This window comes from Musa acuminata, chromosome BXJ1-8 (genome assembly GCF_036884655.1).
Source record: "Musa acuminata AAA Group cultivar baxijiao chromosome BXJ1-8, Cavendish_Baxijiao_AAA, whole genome shotgun sequence".
NCBI classification, from domain to species: domain Eukaryota; kingdom Viridiplantae; phylum Streptophyta; class Magnoliopsida; order Zingiberales; family Musaceae; genus Musa; species Musa acuminata.
In genome coordinates, this window is record NC_088334.1 from 14,532,214 (window position 1) to 14,554,539 (window position 22,326).

At 38.7% G+C, this 22,326-nt stretch overlaps 1 protein-coding gene across 1 annotated transcript; it reads right to left on the bottom strand.

The window, feature by feature from the left end:
* Positions 1–11,987: 11,987 nt before the first annotated feature.
* On the bottom strand, positions 11,988–13,345 carry LOC135587626 (1-aminocyclopropane-1-carboxylate oxidase-like). Its single transcript, XM_065079246.1, has 3 exons — positions 13,175–13,345; positions 12,824–13,059; positions 11,988–12,622 (listed from the first exon to the last, which is right to left on the bottom strand). Exons 1-3 carry the CDS (start codon positions 13,274–13,276, stop codon positions 12,040–12,042), a joined length of 921 nt encoding a protein of 306 aa, XP_064935318.1. The 5' UTR covers positions 13,277–13,345; the 3' UTR covers positions 11,988–12,039.
* Between the last annotated feature and the right edge of the window lie 8,981 nt (positions 13,346–22,326).

Below are 22,326 nucleotides of genomic sequence, written 5' to 3' on the forward strand. Positions count from 1 at the left end.
ATAAGGTCTCTAGGATATTAGATGAATGAGGGACTATGAACACATAGTAACTATGGATAGACAAGTTCACCATATTAAATTCCCCTATGCCATTTGGGGACTATGACGTAGTGATCTAGTATAACCATAGTCGATGAATCGATGAATTATTATAGAGATAATAATTTATTATATCAGAAGAAGTTCTAACCAGATCGACTCATGGTTAGCTCAGTATCGGGCCTAGAGGGTCACATATATATGGTAGATGTTACGACGAGTAGAAGTATGGATATAAGATATTCGTAGAGCCCTTAGTTTAGATCCTATGGATAAGATCTAATTACATAATTGGATAGAGATTCACTTGGATAGAGATCCAATTGAATTGAGATCTAATGAGGATAGGATCCATTAAGGATTAAGCTACTTGCACCACTATAAATATAAGGAACCTCATGGTTCATAGGTTAAAACGGTTGGTGGTCGCCCCTCCTATTCTCTTTAGCCCTCCTCTCCTCCTCCTTGGCTCTAGTAGCCTTGCGGTGCATGTGGAGAAGGAGATCTAACAACAATCTGAGGAGCATCTTCGCTGCATTTGTTATATGGATCACCACTAGAGCGGAGTATGCGAGTTCTCCTTCATTCATTCTATCGAATCTGAAAATTTCGGGGATATACGATCTCCTAAAGTAACACTTTTAACATAATATATGTAATTTTTCAGTTTTACGATTTTCTCACGCACCAATCGTCGTACAATGACCAAGTACTTAATTTTGGGAAATCTAGTTTTGTTTTTGTTTTTCGTTGTGCATGAGATGCCGACCCATGATTTCCCAATAGTATGAAGGTTCTCTCCTAAGCTTGTTAAAAGGAGAAAAGATATAAAAAGGATAGTTAATCTTCATCCATTAGAAAAAACATCGATAATGAAAGCCGATGGCCTCGAAAGAAGAGGAATCGAGAGTGGCCGTTAGTCGAAAAAATTGAATCACTATAAATCGATTTGTTTTCCTTCTCTTACTTTTGATTTGTTATTGATTACTTATTTGCTTTACTTACAACTCTTATTTGCATTTTTGGTTAATCATATTTCTAGTATGGATTTTGTTGAATCTCGGATTTTGATGATGAAGTCAATTGTCATTTGTTATCTAATCTATATGTTGAGATAAGTGTGCAGGATTAACTAGGATGAAAGTAAGACATGCAGCAGGAGTTGCGCCGGAGTCAAGACAATGATCACGTTGGGAGTTCGAGAGTTCGACGGAAGTTTGGACAATCGTCGGAGGTTCTGTAGGAACAAATCCGAGAAGTCCATGAGCTTGCCAAAGAAGCTCGTCAGAACTCGCCAAGTGGATCGTCGCAAGTCCAGGAGTTTGCCCGAAGTCCGCAGGAGCATCACCGAGGGTTCATCGGATGATCGACGGAAGTTCGTCGGAAGAAGCGATTGACGCACCGGAGCAAGTTGCAGTAAATGTCTTAGGGAATATTGTAGTTAGCACAATGATTAAGTTGGAAATGGGAGATGATCCCATTAACTTAATCTTGGGACAATTGGGCCCCTGAAAAACCCAAATTGGGCCGAATGGATCAACCCATTCGGACCCTAATTTCTGCCAGGCGATTGAACCGCCCAAGGCAGGAGGTTGCACCGCCTGGGATCAGTCTCCGAGCGAGACTGGGAGGTGCAACCACTCCAGCCAGGCGGTGGCACCGCCTGGGCTCAGTCTTCGAGCGAGACTAGGCGGTGCAACCTCCCCTGACAAGAGGTGGCACCGCTTGGGCTCGGTCTCCGAGCACTGGCTGAGCGGTGCAACCGCCTCAGTCAGGAGGTTGCACCACCTGAGCTCGGTCTTCGAGCTCTGGCAGGAGGTGCAACCGCCCCTGACAGGAGGTGGCACCGCCCAGAGGCTCAGTCTTCGAGCTCTGCCAGGCGGTGCAACCGCTCCAGTCAGGAGGTGCAACCGCCTGATCCTAGAATTCCGGGAATTGACAGTTTTAAGCTCCAAATTTGAACTGAGTTGGGGCCTATAAATACCCCACCCATTCAGCACTGAAAAAGCACAGAATACACACCGAAATCTTGATCTTGTTCTGTGATTTTTAGAGCTCAAAATTGTTGTAAAGGCCAAAAGTTCTTCTCCCTCTTTTCTTTCAAGTTCTGAGCTGTAAAGAGAGGAGAGAAAATTCTGTAAGGGTTGTCTCCTAAGCTCGTCAAAAGGAGTGAAACTGTAAAAGGGTGGTTGGCCTTCGCCTATTGAAGGAAGGCCTCTAGTTGACGTCGGTGACCTCGTCGGTGGAGGAAGCCAAAAGTGGAGTAGGTCAAGATTGACCGAACCACTCTAAATCTCGGTTTACATTTACTTTGAGCATATTATTTTTACTGCAAACCTCCTCTAAAGCTTACTGCTTTTTGCGCATATACGATCGGGTTTCAAGCTTTGCACTTTCCAAATCAGCGTTTAGACGTAAATCTGTTTTTCGTACGATCATCATATTTCAGTTTGTGTTTACGTTTTGATTTCTATCATAACTAGAAACTACCTTTATATCCTTACTTAAACTGCATCTCGCCTAATCAAGTGATTTACGAATCAGCATTTAGACGTAAATCAGCTTCTTCGTACGAACGTCGTATTTCAGTTTGCGCTTATATTCTGGTTTTCATCATAGCTGCAAACTACCTTCATAGATTGACTTTAACGTCATCTCGCTTGATCTTAAGTTAAAGTAATCTTAGAATCGACTTTCACACCGAAATCGTTTTTATCGTTCGAACGTTTTTTTATTGTTGAAAGATTTCCGCTGCACTGATTCACCCCCCCCCCCCGCCCCTCTTAGTGCTCTTGATCCTAACAATTGGTATCAAAGCGGGGTTAACTCTCAAACGGATTAAAACCCAAGTGAGATGGCATACGCCGGAAACCAAGAGGGCCACTCTATTACACGTCCACCCATGTTCAATCGGACGGACTACACCTATTGGAAGACCCGAATGAGGATCTTTCTTATTTCTATGGATTTTGAACTTTGGAATCTTGTCGAAAATGGATTTTCGAAGTCTTCTCTTCCAATGATCGATTGGAATGAATTGGAGAAGAAGGCTTTCGCTCTTAATGCAAAGGCTATGAATGCCTTATTTTGTGCACTTGATAAAAACGAGTTCAACCGTGTTTCGGTTTGTGAAATCGTATTTAATATTTGACACACACTCGAAGTGACTCACGAAGGCACAAGTAGAGTGAAAGAGTCAAAAATCAACCTTTTGTTACACTCTTTCGAACTTTTCTGGATGAAATCGAGTGAGACTATTGGCGACATGTTTACCCGTTTCACGGATGTCGTCAACGGTCTAAAGGGACTCGGAAAAAGTTTTTCGGATTTTGAGCTCGTAAATAAGATTCTAAGATCCCTTCCTAAGAGTTGGGATCCTAAAATCACTGCTATTCAAGAGGCGAAAGATCTAAACAACTTCCCTCTTGAAGAACTAATCGGGTCATTAATGACCTACGAGATGACTTGCAAAGCTTATGAAGAGCAAGAAGACATCCTTCCAAAGAACAGGAAGGATATGGCACTTAAAATTTCAGAAGACCACTTGAGAGAAAACTCAAGCGATGAGGACTGTGACGATGACTTGGCACTTCTAACAAGAAAATTTTAAAAATTCATTAAAAGAAACAAGTTTAAGAATGAAACAAAAAATAAATTTGAACCCAAGAAGGACCAAGTTATTTGCTATGAGTGCAAGAAGCCGGGACACTACAAGAGTGATTGTCCGCAAGTCAAGAAGAGAACATCAAAGAAGAAGGCACTCAAAGCAACATGGGATGACTCGAGCGCGTTCGAAGAAGAGGAGTCCAACACCGAGAAAGTTGCTCATTACGCCTTAATGGCCATCGGAGAGGAGGTAACGAATTTAATATATGCAGATTTATCATTTGATAAATTATTAAATGCCTTCCATGACTTATTTGATGAATGCAAGATTATTAGTAGAAAATATAAATTGCTAAAACAGGAGCATGATAGTCTTACTTGTAATTTTGATAAGTTAAAAATTGAATATCATGATAGTTTAAGTTCATGCATAAAATGCCATGATCTAGAAACTCTCCAAAAAGAAAAACTTGCTACTTAAGGACACCTTGAAGAAATTCGAGGTTGGTAGCAAGTCATTGAACATGATCCTTGCAAACAAGGGTCACGTTCCCAAAAGAAGTGGAATCGGATTTGTGAGAAGTCCTCACCAAAATCCAACCACCTTCATAAAAGGCCCTATCTTACATGTTCGACACCAAAGCAAATGCAACTTTTGTTGCAAACTTGGACACAAAACGCATTATTGTCCATTCAAGAAAATTAGTCCGAACAAATTAATTTGGGTTCCTAAAGGAACCATGATAAATTCTATGCAACATGATAAACAATGTAGATCTATTTTTGAGGCACCCAAAAGCAAATGGGTACCTAAAAATCATCCTTTCTTGTAGAAACCTATACCATCGCAAGCTAGGAGCAAGAGATGGTACCTTGATAGTGGATGCTCAAGGCATATGACCGGAGATCCATCTCAATTCTCTAAGCTCACTAGCATAAACGAAGGCTATGTCACCTTCGGAGACAACAACAAGGGTAAAATCATTGGCAAAGGAACCATAGGTAACAAATCCAACTTCTTTATCGAAGATGTTTTGTTAGTTGATGGTTTAAAACATAACCTCTTGAGCATTAGTCAATTATGTGATAAAGGATATATTGTCAGATTCGAGTCTAATGCTTGCATCATTAAAAAACCACACAAAAAAACGTATATGATTGCATTAAAACAAAATAACGTATACACTATTGACATCAATGATTTGTGTAATGAAATGTGTTTTTCGGTTTTGGATGAGGATGCTTGGCTATGGCATAGAAGATTAGGTCATGCTAGCATGAAACTAATCACTTAAATATCATCTAAAGAACTTGTAAGAGGTATTCCTCATATCAAGTTCATTAAAGATACTGTATGTGATGCTTGCCAATTAGGTAAACAAATTAAGGGCAGTTTCAAATCTAAGAATCAAATAAGCACCTCTAGGCCCTTACAATTGATCCATTTGGACTTGTTCGGACCAATCTCTACATCAAGCCTAGGAGGTAGCAAATATGCCTTCATCATTGTGGATGACTATAGCAGATACACATGGACTTATTTCTTAAAATAGAAAAATGAATGCTTTAGATATTTTACCAAATTTTGTAAACTTGTTCAGAATGAGAAGGGTTCTATGATTTCGTCAATTAGAAGTGATCACGGTGGTGAATTTCAAAACCATGATTTCTAAGAATTTTGTGAACTCAATGGATATAACCATAATTTCTCTACTCCTAGAAATCCTCAACAAAATGGAGTAGTAGAAAGAAAAAATCGAAATTTACAAGAAATGGCAAGAACCATGTTGAATGAACATAGCCTACCCAAATATTTTTGGGCCGAAGCCTTAAATACTGCATGCTATATTTTGAATAGAGTTATAGTAAGACCCTTACTCACCAAAACTCCCTATGAGTTATGGATTAACAAAAAACCCAATGTTTCATATTTTAAAGTCTTTGGGTGTAAGTGTTTTATCTTGAATGAAAAAGATAACTTAGGAAAATTTGATGCTAAATCCGATCAAGGAATCTTTCTTGGTTATTCTTCGATTTCTAAAGCTTTTCGTATCTTCAATAAAAGAACTTTAATTATTGAAGAATCCATTCATGTTGTCTTCAATGAGATTTCCGAAATCAGGAAAAACGATTTTGATGATGATGTTAATTTTGATTCCTTGAATTTAAATGAAACCCTGTCTCCAACTAGCAACTTGGATGCATCCACTTCCGAAATATCCTTACCCAAGGATTGGAAGTATGTAGATGCTCATCCTAAGGAGCTAATCTTAGGAGACACATCAAAGGGGGTTCAAACACGTTCTTCTCTTAAAAATTTTTGTTCCAATGCCGCTTTTCTCTCCCAAATTGAACCCAAATGTATTGACGAAGCCATGAAAGATGATTCATGGATTATCGCAATGCAAGATGAATTAAATCAATTTGAGAGAAATGAGGTGTGGAAGCTTGTTCCTAGGCCAAATGACCATTTAGTTATTGGTACTAAATGGGTCTTTAGAAACAAGCAAGATGAATATGGTATCGTGGTTAGAAACAAGGCTAGATTAGTGGCCAAAGGTTTCAACCAAGAAGAAGGTATCGATTACAAAGAAACCTTCGCTCCTGTGGCTCGATTAGAAGCCATAAGGATGCTCCTTGCCTATGCTAGTAGTAATAATTTTAAGCTGTTTCAAATGGATGTTAAAAGCGCTTTTCTTAATGGCTTTATTTCCGAAGAAGTCTACGTTGAACAACCTCCTGGATTTGAAAATAATAGCCTCCCTAATCATGTATTTAGATTAACTAAAGCTCTCTATGGTTTAAAACAAGCTCCGAGGGCTTGGTATGAGAGACTTAGTTCTTTTTTTATTGAAAATAATTTCACAAAAGGCAAGGTTGATACTACATTGTTCATCAAGAATTTTGAAATTAATTTTCTCATTGTTCAGATTTATGTTGATGATATTATCTTTGGTTCTACGAATGAATCTCTTTGTGAATCTTTTGCTAAAACTAGGAGTCTCAAATTCAAAATGAGTTTAATGGGAGAATTAACATTCTTCTTAGGCTTACAAATCAAACAACTAAGCAATAGCATCTTTATTAGTCAAACTAAATATGCTATGAATTTGCTGAAAAAGTTTAATATGAATAACTCAAAAGCTATTAACACTCCTATGAGCACCTCCACTAAGTTAGAAATTGATGAAAGTGGAGAAAGCTTCGATCAAAAAACGTATAGGGGTATGATAGGAAGTTTACTTTACCTCACTACAACTAGACCAGATATCATGTTCAGTGTAGGACTTTGTGCTAGATTTCAATCAAACCCTAAGCTATCTCATCTCAAAGCAATTAAAAGAATACTTAGATATCTTAATGGTACCACAAATCTAGGATTATGGTACTCAAAATCAGAGAATCTTGAGTTAATTGCTTATGATGATGCGGACTTTGCTGGCTGTAGACTAGATAGAAAAAGCACATCAGGAACATGCCAATTTTTAGGACATGCCCTTGTTTCCTGGTCATCTAAGAAACAAAACTCGGTTGCACTATCAACAACCGAAGCTGAATATATTGCAGCAAGTGCATACTGTGCACAAGTTGTATGGATGAAAAACACCTTAGAAGATTATAAAGTTCATTTTAAAAATATTCCCATTAAATGTGATAACACAAGTGCAATATGCCTAACAAAGAATCATATACAACACTCAAGAACAAAACATATTGATATTAGACATCACTTTATACGAGATCATGTTACTAATCATGATGTAATCATAGAGTTCATTGATACTAAACATCAATTAGCTGATATTTTTACAAAACCTCTAAGTGAAAAACAATTTGATTTCATAAGAAGAGAATTAGGAATATTGATGTATCCGAATACATAAACTAGTTAAAATTATTTTTCGGACTTAATTGAATGATCAAATCACTTGATTACCATTACATGCCAAAATAACATGTTGGAAATTATGTGCTGAATACAAAAATTTCCATAACAATAAGCATGTTTTGTCTTCATGATTGTATTTGAAAATCTGTAGCATAGTCTTGTCCGAATGCATGAAAGTGTTCATTTCATGTTTGGATTCACTTAACAATTGGTATCCTAAAAATCGGATTTTCTCATACACTTATATGTGAAAAATATTTTTCTGAAATGGATTTGATGAAATGATTCCTGCTTATGAATTCCATCTTGAAATATGGATGATTGTGTTTTTACTTGCAAATAGTTGTTTCTCACACATATCTTGATACCTGAAGCATGATTTAATCTCTCATCAGTTTTAACTTCACTCAAAGTAAACTCACAAATAGCTGGTATCACAAATGGCCTTCCTCCTTCATGCAAAAAGGTTATAACAAATAAAAAGGAAGAAGTATTCAAAGTGATTTACATATCATGCTTGTATAATTGATTTCCTATCACTTACTATTGGAAAATAACATGAACCGAGTAAAGGCATGCACAATTATCACACTTATGCTGAAATTTACTTATATTGTTCCCCTGGTATCACAATTACCATGCTTTTTGTTGATGACAAAGGGGGAGAAATATATGAGTATTAATGCCATGCTTGTATCACCAAGAGATGCTATGATTGCTATAATTTGTATTATGCCTTGTTTGTATCAGGTCAAGATATCAAACAAAAAAACTTGCATCGTAATTTTACGTATTGATATCTTACCATGTGATGAAATGCAATAATTGTTAAAACATTTGAAATGTGTGCATCATGTAATGATATCAAAATCTTACTTCGCAGATTTACATGTTGATATCTTACAATATGATAAATTGCTACTATTACCATCATTCAAACTTGTAATGTAAAATTTGAAAATGAATGTCAAGCCTTGACATCATCTTCAGAGAGATACATCATGATGGGAATCATGATGGGAGTATTGATAAGTTTAAATGATTTTAACTTATCAATATGTCTCTTGAATTCAAAGGTTTTGAATTCAAGAAAGACTTATCTCAAGTATGCCATATAGATAGGGGGAGTTAAGGTTAACTCCATTATCAATTGATTGTTATCATCAAAAAGGGGGAGATTGTTGAATCTCGGATTTTGATTGTGAAGTCAATTGTCATTTGTTATCTAATCTATGTGTTGAGATAAGTGTGCAGGATTAACTACGATGAAAGTAAGACATGCAGCAGGAGTTGCGCCGGAGTCAAGACAATGATCACGTTGGGAGTTCGAGAGTTCGACGGAAGTTCGGACAATCGTCGGAGGTTCTGTAGGAACAAATCCGAGAAGTCCATGATCTTGCCAAAGAAGCTCGCCGGAACTCGCCAAGTGGATCGTCGCAAGTCCAAGAGTTTGCCCGAAGTCCGTAGGAGCATCATCGAGGGTTCATCGAATGATCGACGGAAGTTCGCCGGAAGCTCGCCGGAAGAAGCGATTGACGCACCGGAGCAAGTTGCAGTAAATGTCTTAAGGAATATCATAGTTAGCACAATGATTAAGTTGGAAATGGGAGGTGATCCCATTAACTTAATCTTGGGGCAATTGGGCCCTTGAAAAACCCAAATTGGGCCGAATGGATCAACCCATTCGGACCCTGATTTCTGCCAGGCGGTTGAACCGCCCAGGGCAGGAGGTTGCACCGCTTGGGATCAGTCTCCGAGCGAGACTGGGAGGTGCAACCGCTCTAGCCAGGCGGTGGCACCGCCTGGGCTCAGTCTCCGAGCGAGACTGGGCGATGCAACCTCCCCTAATAGGAGGTGGCAACGCTTGGGCTCGGTCTCCGAGCATTGGCTGAGCGGTGCAACCGCCTCAGTCAGGAGGTTGCACCGCCTGAGCTCGGTCTTCGAGCTGTGGCAGGAGGTGCAACCGCCCCTGATAGGAGGTGGCACCGCCCAGAGGCTCAGTCTTCGAGCTCTACCAAGCGGTGCAACCGCTCCAGTCAGGAGGTGCAACCGCTTGATCCCGGAATTTCAGGAATTGACAATTTTGAGCTCCAAATTTGAACTGGGTTGGGGCCTATAAATACCCCACCCATTCAACACTAAAAAAGCATAGAATACACACCGAAATCTTGATCTTGTTCTGTGATTTTTAGAGCTCAAAATTGTTGTAAAGGCCAAAAGTTCTTCTCCCTCTTTTCTTCCAAGTTCTGAGCTGTAAAGAGAGGAGAGAAAATTCTGTAAAGGTTGTCTCCTAAGCCCGTCAAAAGGAGTGAAACTGTAAAAGGGTGGTTGGCCTTCGCCTATTGAAGGAAGGCCTCTAGTTGACGTCAGTGACCTCATCGGTGGAGGAAGCCAAAAGTGGAGTAGGTCAAGATTGACCGAACCACTCTAAATCTCGGTTTGCATTTACTTTGAGCATATTATCTTTACTGCAAACCTCCTCTAAAGCTTACTGCTTTCTGCGCATATACGATCAGGTTTCAAGCTTTGCACTTTCCGAATCAGCGTTTAGACGTAAATCTGTTTTTCGTACGATCATCATATTTTAATTTGCGTTTACGTTTTGATTTCTATCATAACTGGAAACTACCTTTATATCCTTACTTAAACTGCATCTTGCCTAATCAAGTGATTTATGAATCAGCATTTAGACGTAAATCAGCTTCTTCGTACGAACGTCGTATTTCAGTTTGCGCTTATATTATGGTTTTCATCATAATTGCAAACTGCCTTCATAGATTGACTTTAACATCATCTCGCTTGATCTTAAGTTAAAGTAATCTTAGAATCGGCTTTCACACCGAAATCGTTTTTATCGTTCGAACGTTTTTTTATCATTGAAAGATTTTCGCTGCACTAATTCACCCCCCCCTCTTAGTGCTCTTGATCCTAACAGATTTATCAATTGAACTTCAAAATCGATTAAAATTTGCTATAGCACTAATTCAACTCACTGCCATTGAACATATAATTATATCTTTGTATTAGATTTCAATAAAATCTTAAATTGTCTTACTTGAAATCAATAGAAAAAATTAGGGTATTTAAAAGGTACACCATCTCTACAAAGGACTATGATATCCCAAATTTAAAAATTTTAATTTTTTCCGTATATAGATACTAACTTTATAAGAAAAAGACTTCTTGGACATTGCATATGTTTTATGATCGCGTAAGAAGTAAAATTTTATGGCATTATCCGTAGCTAAAGTTGAATATATTACAATAGGAGTATTTTGTGCATAATTGATATGGATGAGACACATTGACTTTGAAGTCGAGATGTCGGAACATAAGTTGATATGATAGAAGATCCACCAATAATATGAAGAAAGATTTAATAATATGCAGAGAACTCTTATGTTAGTCTTGGTCGAAGTTAATTTTAAAAATGAGTTAATTCCAACGAAAACAATTAAGGGTTAAAAGTGAATAGTAAATGACCTTACCTACGTCTTTACTAGGCCATCATTGGGCTGTAGCATCGCCCAAAGATTATACTAACTAGGTCAAGTAATATTACCTAGCTTAGGTGTTAGTATCATATGAGTCACCAAATGATGTGTTTCAATTTCGTCGCAAACATCCAATGATCATATCACAATGTATCTTTATTTTTTAGTATTTTTTCTTAATTTACTCTACATTTTTAAGGTTTTAGGGCCTATAAATACCGTCTTCATGTTTGGCTGGTGAGAGCATCCATCGTGCTTGCAATGTTTTCCAATTCTCTATTAGAGGTTTGATTTTTATCTTCTTTTTGGGCTTTAGTTGGATGACTAAGTTATAGAGATACCTATAAAAGATTGAATATTTCAAGCACAAGCTTTTTTTACCGATGCTTTGATAAAAGAAAGTTGTAGAGGATTGTTGATCTTCAAACTTTGGAGAAAAAAATACCGGTGAACATCAATGGCCTCATAGATAGATAAAATAAGAATGGATGGTAGATCAAAAATATTGAACCACTATAAAATTAGTATGTCTCCCTATCTTATTTTTATGTTTTTCTCTTGTTCTTACTTATGAATCCCAAAATAATCAAAATGATTGAAAAACTTTTGTCAAGAGACTGAAAATATAGTTGAGAATGAAGTTTGACACAATAAACGTGGCAAAATTTCTAAATAAAGATATGACAAATATCTACATCAAACTATATATTTTTAAGAATGTGTTTTTATTTCTATTTATTTTGAAAATGGCTATACCAAGAAACGTGTGTGATTTTTAATTTTTCCAAACATGATTTGTGAAGTGTCACGCCACTCATCAAAACCCCTCGTAATTGGAGAACTAATTGGCCTTTCTCCATGATAGTTGCCATCTCGTGAGGTTTCAAAAAATAGGTTGGGCTGCTGGTTTTATATAAATTACTTGTCATAGCAAACAATTATTATGGTACAAACAAATCTGATACAAAAGAATATTCTCAGAACATAACTTCGATAATCATTAACTTATCCTTACATAGCTCTCACTGCATCAAACCTGGGCTCTTTGGCCGTGAACTTCTGCTTCACGTACACCTCCATGTAATCCCCGAAAACAAACTTGGGGTACAAAGCTGGAGCGTCGTCGTTGCTGATTCCCGGAGTGATGGTGGCCTTCAAGGAGGGGTTGTAGAACGAAGCAATGGAGCGGCGGTTGCCATCGCTGGTCGTGAGCACGCGGTGCCACACGCTCTTGTAGCGACCGTTGCTGAGTACTTCGATCTGGTCTCCGGTGTTGATGACGATGGCATTGGCCACAGGCTGCACATCGATCCACTTCCCATCTTTTAGGATCTGGAGGCCACCAACTTGGTCGTCCTGGAAGAGGAGGATGACACCGCCAGCATCGGTGTGGGCGCGAAGGCCGTTTACGAGGTCCAGGCGCGGGCATGGCGGATAGTGGCTCACCTTGGTGCCGAAGAAGGGCTGGTGCTCACCGTTTCCTGAAAATACTTTCTTGATGTAGCCATTCTCAAACCCCATATTCTCATCCATTACTTCCATCACTTTCTCAGCCAGCTTCCTCAGCTCTTCCCTGTACTCCTTCATGATCTCGCTGCATGAAGAGAGCAAACGTCAACAACTTTGGCGACAACCATCATATTATGAGTAGCAAATCAAAGATCAACAATCCAATTCTTGCGCTGGGGCAGCTAGCTATTCAGCAGTGATTATAATTGACTTTCTAATGTTGTTCATTCGTTTATGTGGAACAGGGAATGGAACAAGCAGCATTGGAGCTTCGTGAATGAAGTACCTGAACTCCGGAGGGTTGGACGGCCATTCGTTGTCGTCCTGGAGAAGGAAAACATCCTCCCAGTCCACGTTATCCAAGCGCTTAACATCGGCCTCTTCCCCTTCTTTGTCCACCAGTTTGTTCAACAGCTGCACTGGTTTGGATCCCTTGAAGCCCTTCGCTCTGAGCCGATAGCACTCCGAGCATACCTTCTTCACGCGATCCAGAAGCTCCACCGGAATCCCATGGTTCACCAGCTGCAAGCACATTAGATTACTTGGAATAAGTACCAGCTTCATGTTCAGAAGAACCATGGACGGGAGAAAGGAAGAAGATCGGGAACATGAAAGCACATCCTCCATGACAACAGACCTGAAAGAATCCCCATTCTTCACATCCATTGGCAATCTGTGCCAAAGTTTCGGCTCTTTGCTTGCCCTTCAACTTTGAGAAATCAATGACTGGAATGGCCATTTCTAACAAAAGATTTATTTTCTGAGAAGACGGATGCGATGCTTTGGTTGAACTTTGCTTCTTGAGTTCGATGAAAAGAAATGGAGCTACTTGGGGCTTTTTATAGTGCAAAGATTGAGCTTCACTTCAGATCTTACGTACAAATCAAAGGAAGAAACGAGGAAGTATGCCGAGTGTTGTTGGTCAACCTTTCTTTTCCTTGGTTATTAGAAAGAGACAAAGACTTGTTTGTCAACCTTTCTTTTCCTTGGCAAAGACCACAAGTACTTATTAGAAAGAGACAAAGACCACAAGTACTTCCACACGGCAAACCATCCAAATCATCTTGATTCACTCGTGAAATAAATGGACAGAATGATGATATGGCCAGAACGTTCATCACGTTAATAAGGTGGCTTCGGCATGTACTAGACGATCATGGCAGGCTTCCAGAATGATCCATATCCAGCTCAGCTTGTACTGGTTTTGTTATTGGATTGCATCGTTTGCAACGTTTACGAAGAATTCCCAATCCGAATGAACTGCTCGATAAAATCGAGTAAAACATGTTACTTTCCGATTAAGTCTTATATCAATATATCATATTGAATGGATAGATAGAAGAGATGAAGCACACAGATAAGATAATATAATCCTTTTATACTCAAAATAATTTTACTATATAACTCTAAATCGATACCTCTTATGACATAACACACGAAGTCTATGTAGTTTTATCGGATATAATAAATTTAATATATTTAATATGAATTTTTTTTTTTTTAATTTTCAAGAACTAATGGTTAATTTGATTCATTCTATTATAGAGTTTTTAATGTGTTTTATTTTTTGATATAATAATTTTTTTCTTGGTGCTTTGAAAGGATAGACAAATTTAATTCTAATAGTCTCTCTCCTAAACTTGTTTTATCTGACTTATCAAATTATTAAAATATTTTAAATTTGAAGAGTTTTGAGAGTATATTCAATGCTTATTTAACTTCACTATTCTCTTATAAAGTTAAATATCATATCAATATACTTCGATCTTTATGATATATTAGATTCTTGACTGAAGCAATTATTAACTTATCAAAATAAATCTTCATTAAACTTTTCTTTTGTATATGAAGTATCTGAGATAGTATTATTAAACACAAAAAGTTGTTGCAACATATTATATCTTTCAAGTTGATACAGCAACAATAGATTTTTTTTTAATGATTATATAAATGTAGCTTCACTAAGATAACATATAAAACTCATTATACTTTTTTCTATCGTTATACCTCCTAATCCAATCATTATTATGAAATTCAACAAAATATAACTCCTTATATGAAGCATATAACTTATCGTTCGTTTAATATATTATAATATCCTCTTAGTATTCTTCCAGTGAGATGCTTTAGAAGTTTCTATCAATCTACTTGTCAATTCAACTTCAAATAATATACCATATCGAGTGCATATTAAAAATTTTAAACATCTAAATGAACATTTATAATAAGTTAGACTAATTTGTTTATATTCTCTGTGGTCAATTTGGTACCATCATTGTATCAATGGATGATAAACTTTGATAAAAAAATTATTCAAAGGCTCTTTTCTATAGTGTCTTTCTGAAATAAAATTTTCTTTGCTATTGTTTGACTTCGATGCCCAAGAAATAAATCATTAAGTCCAAGTCTGTTATCTCGAACTCCTTCATTGAGTATTTAAATTTTATAATCATGATAAACCTGTTTTGTGTAAAAATTAAATCACTTACATGTTAGGAACAAGTCGGCTCTAAGAGGGGGGAGGGTGAATTAGTGCATCGGTAAAAATTATGTTTCTAAAAATTCTTCGTATGTTCAAAACCGATTTCGGAAATATGCTTAGATTGAAAGCATATGGAAGAATGTAGCAAGTAATGAGAATGTTGTTTACAGTTTAAAGTAAATTACTCAAAGTAAAGGCAAACCAGATTTTTATAATGATTCGGTCGTCGTGACCTACATCCACTCCATCGATTCCTCTTTCGTTGAGGCCACCGGCATCCACTATCGGTCTTCCTTCAATAGGCGAAAACCAACCAGCTTTTACAACCAAGCAGTTGGAGAGTAGGACTGCTCAGAGCCCATATTCACTAAAGGGAGCCCGCCAAGTCAGAGGACAAGGTCGAGTAAGAGAACGTTACTACTAAGGAAGCTAAGGAGAACATAATCAGTGCAAATCCTACTACACGATGGTAAAGGCCATGCATGGGAGTTGCAATCTGTCTTTCCATTGACCAAAGGGAGCTGCTTAGAGAACACAGAGGTGTTAAAGCTATTGGGAAAATCAGGTAGTCGAAAGGGGCGAGGAAGCAATGACGAGTCCAGAGGGACTTAGTTACCCAAAATCAAGCATTAGTTAGAATGAAGGTGGACTCGGAGGAGTGCCATAGAGATATATCTACTGATAATGAAGAAAAGGGATGCAGATGTGAGGCGACGGATAGTAGGGCCATGGGCAAGGTAGCACCATGGTACCACAAAGGCAGGACTTCCGTGAAAGTCATTGATCCCTTGCTCTCATGGAAGGAGAGCACTTGGTCCTGAAAGGGGCCGAAGAGGTGGAGCATACAAAGGCAAACTCCAAGTACCAAGATAAGGCTGATGGGCAGAGGCTAAGGAACTTCGTAAGACCGGTGTCAACGAGCTTCTCATCAAGATAACAGAAAGTGAAGGACTTCGGGTCATGCAAGAGTGCACGGCCAAGGAACGAAGCAGGCAGTACATGGTGCTATACCTTTGCTACTCAGTGGAGTAGACGGCCGGGTTGATGGAGAAGATGATACAATCTCAGAGGCAACCAAAACTATTAAAGACTTACTCCAAGTTGGGGTGAAAACTTCCTGCATTCCAGAAGTTCGATGGCATTAAGAAGGTGAATCATATTAGCTAACTCAACGCAAGGAGTGCAAACACTTCAAGTGCTTCAGAAGTGTGAGCAAAGAGCAGGCGAATGCTAGTAACTAGCTCGATGCATGGAGTACAACCTCGAGGAGGTGGGCGAAGTCAAGTAACCATTGCCTTCTCAACTCTTAAGAGAATGAGTGAAACCGAGTACCCCAATTCTCTTATCTATCCAGTAGAGGAGCTCTACACAGGTTCAAAGACCCTTCGAAGATAATAGAAGACAATAGTTGTCAAATCCTCACTAATGGCGATCAATTCTATTGAGAGTAGACTACCTGCTTCATTTCCCAATATAATGCTAATCAAAAGTGGAAGTGATGCGAATTTACTTGGAAATAACAACTAAATAAAAGAAGAGTCGATGGACAATTTGTGGAGGAATAACCCAAAACTTCGAAAGTTTACGAGGCGATGCTCGTTAAAACTCCAACAAGGATCTACCCAGTTCAAGTAGCATGTGATATTTGAGAGACTAGCACATAGTAAGGATGGTCTTTTCCTTCATCTGGAGGATCCGCAGGAACCAACAGAGATCAACATAACTCAGCCAACCCCATACTAGAGTCAGAGTCATTGGCAAGTTGAAGCAGCATGGCGGATCAAAGGTTCGACTACTCCAAAACAGCAATGGAGAGCGGCTAGGAGCCAAGAGGCACATTGCAGTTGGAGCAGAAGATTGAAGACTCAGCAAAGGCGAGGAGTTGCAGTATCGGCAAAGGCTTCGACGAGGACGTCGATGAAATAAGTAGGGGAGAATGTCACAGACAAACTTCTAAACAGGATGTTTGATGTAATTCTTATGTATGTCCGTATCTTTTGGTATGTTCATGCTTTGCACAGCATGTAAAGGGATGGCCAAAGGCTTAATAGTCTCATTTTAGTTGGGTTTGGTGGCTGCTTTAGGCTTGTAAATAAAGGTTGTATCATGTGGACACTTATGAGAGATTTTTTATCTGTAGTGGACCATTTTGACCCTTTGTTGTGCAATTGTTCAGAGCTTGTAAAGTTTGTTTGTAATTTGCATTGTCTATGAAGTGTTTTCGGAAATGTTTGCTTGTGGATCCCGAGTGAGGAGTTTTTTCTAACCCGTCTTCTCTTTTGTCGGTCCTAAGGGACCATGGGAGGCTTTAGGGAGGTTGACCTTTGTGAATGAACATGCAAGGGTACCGCGCGACCTAGGCAAAACCAGTTATGTCCATGACACACGGGTGTAGTGCCCGCAAGCGTCGCACTTGCGAGTGCCGCACTTGCGGGCACTGTGTCACCTACAGGTGCCGCCCTTGCAAGCAGGCTTCCCGCACACAGCTCACCTGTACGGGCAGGTTGCCTGCGGGCCCTGTGCCCGCAGGCTGCGCCCGCGGGCGGGGCACCCGTGGGCTGCTAGCCCCCCGCCGGTCAGTTGTTGCAGGCGCACATCCTACTAGTGCGTTGGCGCTGTGCTACCTTCTTGCAGTTGCCGCCCTTATGGCTGTCGCTGTAGGAGGCTGTACACATGCAGAAGGTAGCAAACTACCATCTACGAGGGTAGTAAGGGCAACAATAGTTATTTCTCTTTCTCGTTTTTGTATCAACAATTTTTACATCAAAAGCTTTTCCAAAACATAACACACGTAGTTCAAAACCAATCTTTCGCATGAACAACCTAGCTCTGATATCACTGTAAGAAAATCTAAGGGCAATATCACATGCACAGCGGAAGAATATTAAAAACAAAATCCTCAATTTCTCAAAGATGTGTTCTAAGAGAGGGTGTTAACTAGGGAGATCGTATATCCCTGAATTGATACAGATTTCTAGGAGAGGGTGAAGGAAGTCAAGCGTCTTCCTTGCTAGTCATAGGTGCCCAGCAAGCTAATCACGTGAGTAATGGCATGTGTGACTTGACACATAATCTTTTTACTTATTATATTTTGACATTTATCACTTTATATTGACTATTGCATATATGCATTTATATATTGTGATGTCCTTGGATTTGTACAATAGAAATTGGATCGTGATGAGATCACGATAATGAGACTAATTCACCTTTAAACATATATCATAAATAATCCCGGTTATAGGTTACTTGAGAGGGACATCGAGATAATCGGATAGACTGGTTTACTATATACCTGTCCATATGATGGATGTAGTTGGTCTCATAGCTACCTCCTCTCTAGTTGTGATCCACATAGTAAGGCTGTGACGATGCTCCTCAAAACTTTAAGCTTGCTATCTAAGAAGGAGAGGGGGAGGAGAATAGGAGAGGTAACCCAAAGAAGCTCTAGCCTTTGAACCATTGGTTCCCTCCTATTTATAGAGGTCCTCTATAAATTTAACCATAATGGATCCTGTATTATTGGGTATTGAATCTTCATCCAACTGCCTAAGCCTCTTAGATTAGTGGATCTCTATCCAATAATCTCTCATTGACTCTTATTGTATCTCATTCATAGGATCCAATAATTCATGAGCTTATTGGATATCAAATAAGATAGGGGCTATCTCATATTCGAACCTCTACCCATCGCAACGCCTACCATATATGTACCCTTTAGGCCCAATATCGAGCTGGTCATGAGTCTTACCTGTCAGAACTCCTTTTGGGATAGTGAATTATTATCTTCATAATAATTCACTTGACTCATCGACTATCGACATACTAGGCCACTACGCTGGAGTCCCCAGACGAAATTGGAGAATCCAATCCATTGGATTTGTCTGTCCTTCGTTACTGTATACCTATAGTCCCTTATCCATCTAATATCCCAGTGACTATATACCGGGCATGGTGCTATCAAACACATATGGTTTCCACTCGAGTCTCGCTCTAATCGGATTCTCTTGGAGAACTGTTTCTCTCTCAATCCGAATGACCCTAGCTAGGGATTTGCCTGAGCAAGTACACATAGGATATTCCTCTCATGACACCTAGAGTGGATGATCCTCTATCAATACTCAATAGTCCTCGTAAGGTTGGCTACCACTCCCGATAACCGGCTGTGCTAGATCTGGAACCTCCAGACCTATAAGTCCAATATCAAAGATTGAAGTATTCATACAGGACATCCTTGGTATCTAAAGTCTAAGGACCAGATACACCACTAGGACTATGGAATCGATGTCTAATAATAAGGCATCATCAACCATCTAGCATTTCGTAAGCGGCTCAATTAGTAAACTCATTCTTTAATGAGCACCTATACTATATCTCTAGTGTCCCCACACGAGCAGTTATGAGACTAGTTGCATCCATCATATGGATGGGTATACAGCACACCAGTCTGTCCGGTTATCTCGATGTCTCTCTCGAGTAACCTATGACCAGGATTATTTTGGATCTGTGTTTAAAGGCGAATCAGTCTCATTATCGTGATCTCATCACGATCCGATTCCCATTGCACAAATCCATAGACATTATAATATTTAAAGCAACAAGCAATATAAAGTGATAAAATGTCAAATAATAATAAGCAAAAAGACTACGTGTCAAGTCACACCGGTCATCACTCAAGTGATTAGCTTGTAGGGCACCTATGACTAACAAATGCAACCTGAGGGATTCGTGTCCAAGTAGTATCCAGATAAGGTATGCATGTTACTTAAGTCCATTTATAAACTAAAGCAGGCTTCCCGAAGCTGGAACATAAGATTTGATGAGGCGATCAGATCTTATGACTTCGTTAAAAATGAAGATGAGCCTTACGTGTATAAAAAGGTAAGTGGGAGCGCTATCACCTTCTTGGTGTTATCTGTGAATGACATCATAATCATTGGGAATACTCTCAACATTAAAGGCTTGGCTATCTAGACACTTCTCCATGGAAGACTTAAGGCGAAGCATCCTATATTTTAGGGATTTGGATCTATAGAGATAGATTTAAGAGGATGCTTAGCTTATCTCAATCCAGGTACATAGACATCATTATCAAAAGGTTTGATATGAAATATTTCAAGAGAGGTCTTAGATTAATGAGACATGGAATTTTACTTTCTGATAGTATATGTTCACCTTGAATGGGGAGCTGGAATAGTTCCAAGCAAGATACTACTGATGACTTGACCATGAAGGCAGAATATATTACTACGACAAAAGCAACAAAAGAGAGGTCTGGATAAAGAAGTTCATCAAAGATTTGAGAGTCGTATTGAGTAGCATAGAACTAATTCCTATATATTATGATAATAATGGGGCGATCTCTCAAGCAAAGGAACCCAGGTCTCATCAAAAGTATTTTGAGGAGGTTCTAGCCTATTAGAGAGATTGTGGCCCATGAAGATATACCAATGGAAAGAGTTTCTTCCAAAGATAACATTGCAGATCCACTAACGAAGCCATTGTCTTAGATTATATTTGAGCATCACAAAGGTCTGATGGGGATCAGACACATATGTGATTGGCTTTAGGTCAAGTGAGAGATAGTTAGTTATAAGTGCCCTTCAAGCCAATCACGTAAGTGATGGCACCTGTGACACATTGCGACGATCTCTTTGTTTATTATTACTAATATTTTATCACATATTATCTAGATGTATATTGTGATATCCTTGGATCTATGCAATGGGAATCGGATTATGATGAGATCATGATAATTAGACTGATTCACCTTTAAACACAAATCCTAGATCATCCCGATCAAAGGTTACTCGAGAATGACATCGAGAGAACCAAATAGACCGGTGCATTGTATATTCATCCATATGATGGATCCGCTTACTAAATGCTTGATGGTTAATGATATCTAATGTCAGACAATGATTCTGTAGTCCCAGTTGTATGTCTAGTCCTTAGACTTAAGACACTAAAGATATCTTGTATGAGCACTTCATTCTTTGACGTCATATTTATAAGTTTGAAAGTTTCAGATATGGTATAACCAATTCTAGGGAATGATAGCCAACCTTACGAAGGCAATTGAGTATCAATAGAGGATCATCCACTCTTGGTATCACGAGAGAAATATCTCATGTGTGCTTGCTCAAACAAAATCTCTAGCCATAGTCGTTCAGATTGAGAGAGAATGAGTTGGATGAGGGACTATAGACACATGGTAACTGTGGATAGATAAGTTTACCATATTAGATTCCCCTATACCATTTGGGGACTATGACGTAGTGATCTAGTATAACCATAGTCGATGAATCGATGAATTATTATAGAGATAATAATTTACTATATCAGAAGAAGTTCTGATCGGATCGACTCATGGCCAGCTCGGTATCGGGCCTAGAGAGTCACATATATATGATGAATGTTACGACGAGTAGAAGTATGGATATAAGATATTCATAGAGCCCTTAGTTTAGATCCTATAGAGAAGATCTAATTACATAATTACATAGAGATCCAATTGGATAGAGATCCAATTGAATTGAGATCTAATGAGGATAAGATCCATTAAGGATTAAGCTACTTGCACCACTATAAATAAGAGGAACCTCATGGTTCATAGGCTGGAACTGTTGATGGTCGCCCCTCCTATTCTCTTTAGCCCTCTTCTCCTCCTCCTTGGCTCTAGTAGCCTTGCGATGCACGTGGAGAAGGAGATCCAACAACGATCTAAGGAACATCGTCGCTGCATTTGTTGTATGGATCACCACTAGAGTGGAGTACGTGAGTTCTCCTTCATTCACTTTATTGAATTTAGAAATTTCGGGGATATACGATCTCCCTAAGTAACACTTCTAACATGATATATGCGATTTTTCGGTTTTACGATTTTCTCATATACCAATCGTCGTACAATGACCAAGTACTTAATTTTGTGAAATTTTGTTTTATTTTTATTTTTAGTTGGGCATGAGATGCCAACCCATGATTTTCCAATAGTATGAAGGTTCTCTCCTAAGCTTGTTAAAAGGAGAAAAGCTATAAAAAGGATAGTTGATCTTCATCCATTAGAAAAAATATTGATAGTGAAAGCCGATGGCCTCGAAGGAAGAGGAATCAAGAGTGGTTGTTAGTCAAAAAATTTTGAACCACTATAAATTGATTTGTTTTCCTTCTCTTACTTTTGATTTGTTATTGATTACTTATTTGCATTACTTACAACTCTTACTTGCATTTTTGGTTAATCATATTTCTAGTATGGATTTATCAATTGAAATTCAAAATCGATTAAAATTTGCTATAGCACTAATTCA

What these genes read in the sequence shown, in the direction of transcription:
- LOC135587626 (XM_065079246.1), bottom strand. Translation starts at nt 13,276, where the DNA reads ATGGCCATTCCAGTCATTGATTTCTCAAAGTTGAAGGGCAAGCAAAGA. An exon ending in AAGAATGGGGATTCTTTCAG is followed by an intron (nt 13,060 to 13,174) that starts GTCTGTTGTCAT and finishes ATGTGCTTGCAG; the next exon opens with CTGGTGAACCATGGGATTCC. An exon ending in TCCAACCCTCCGGAGTTCAG is followed by an intron (nt 12,623 to 12,823) that starts GTACTTCATTCA and finishes CTCTTCATGCAG; the next exon opens with CGAGATCATGAAGGAGTACA.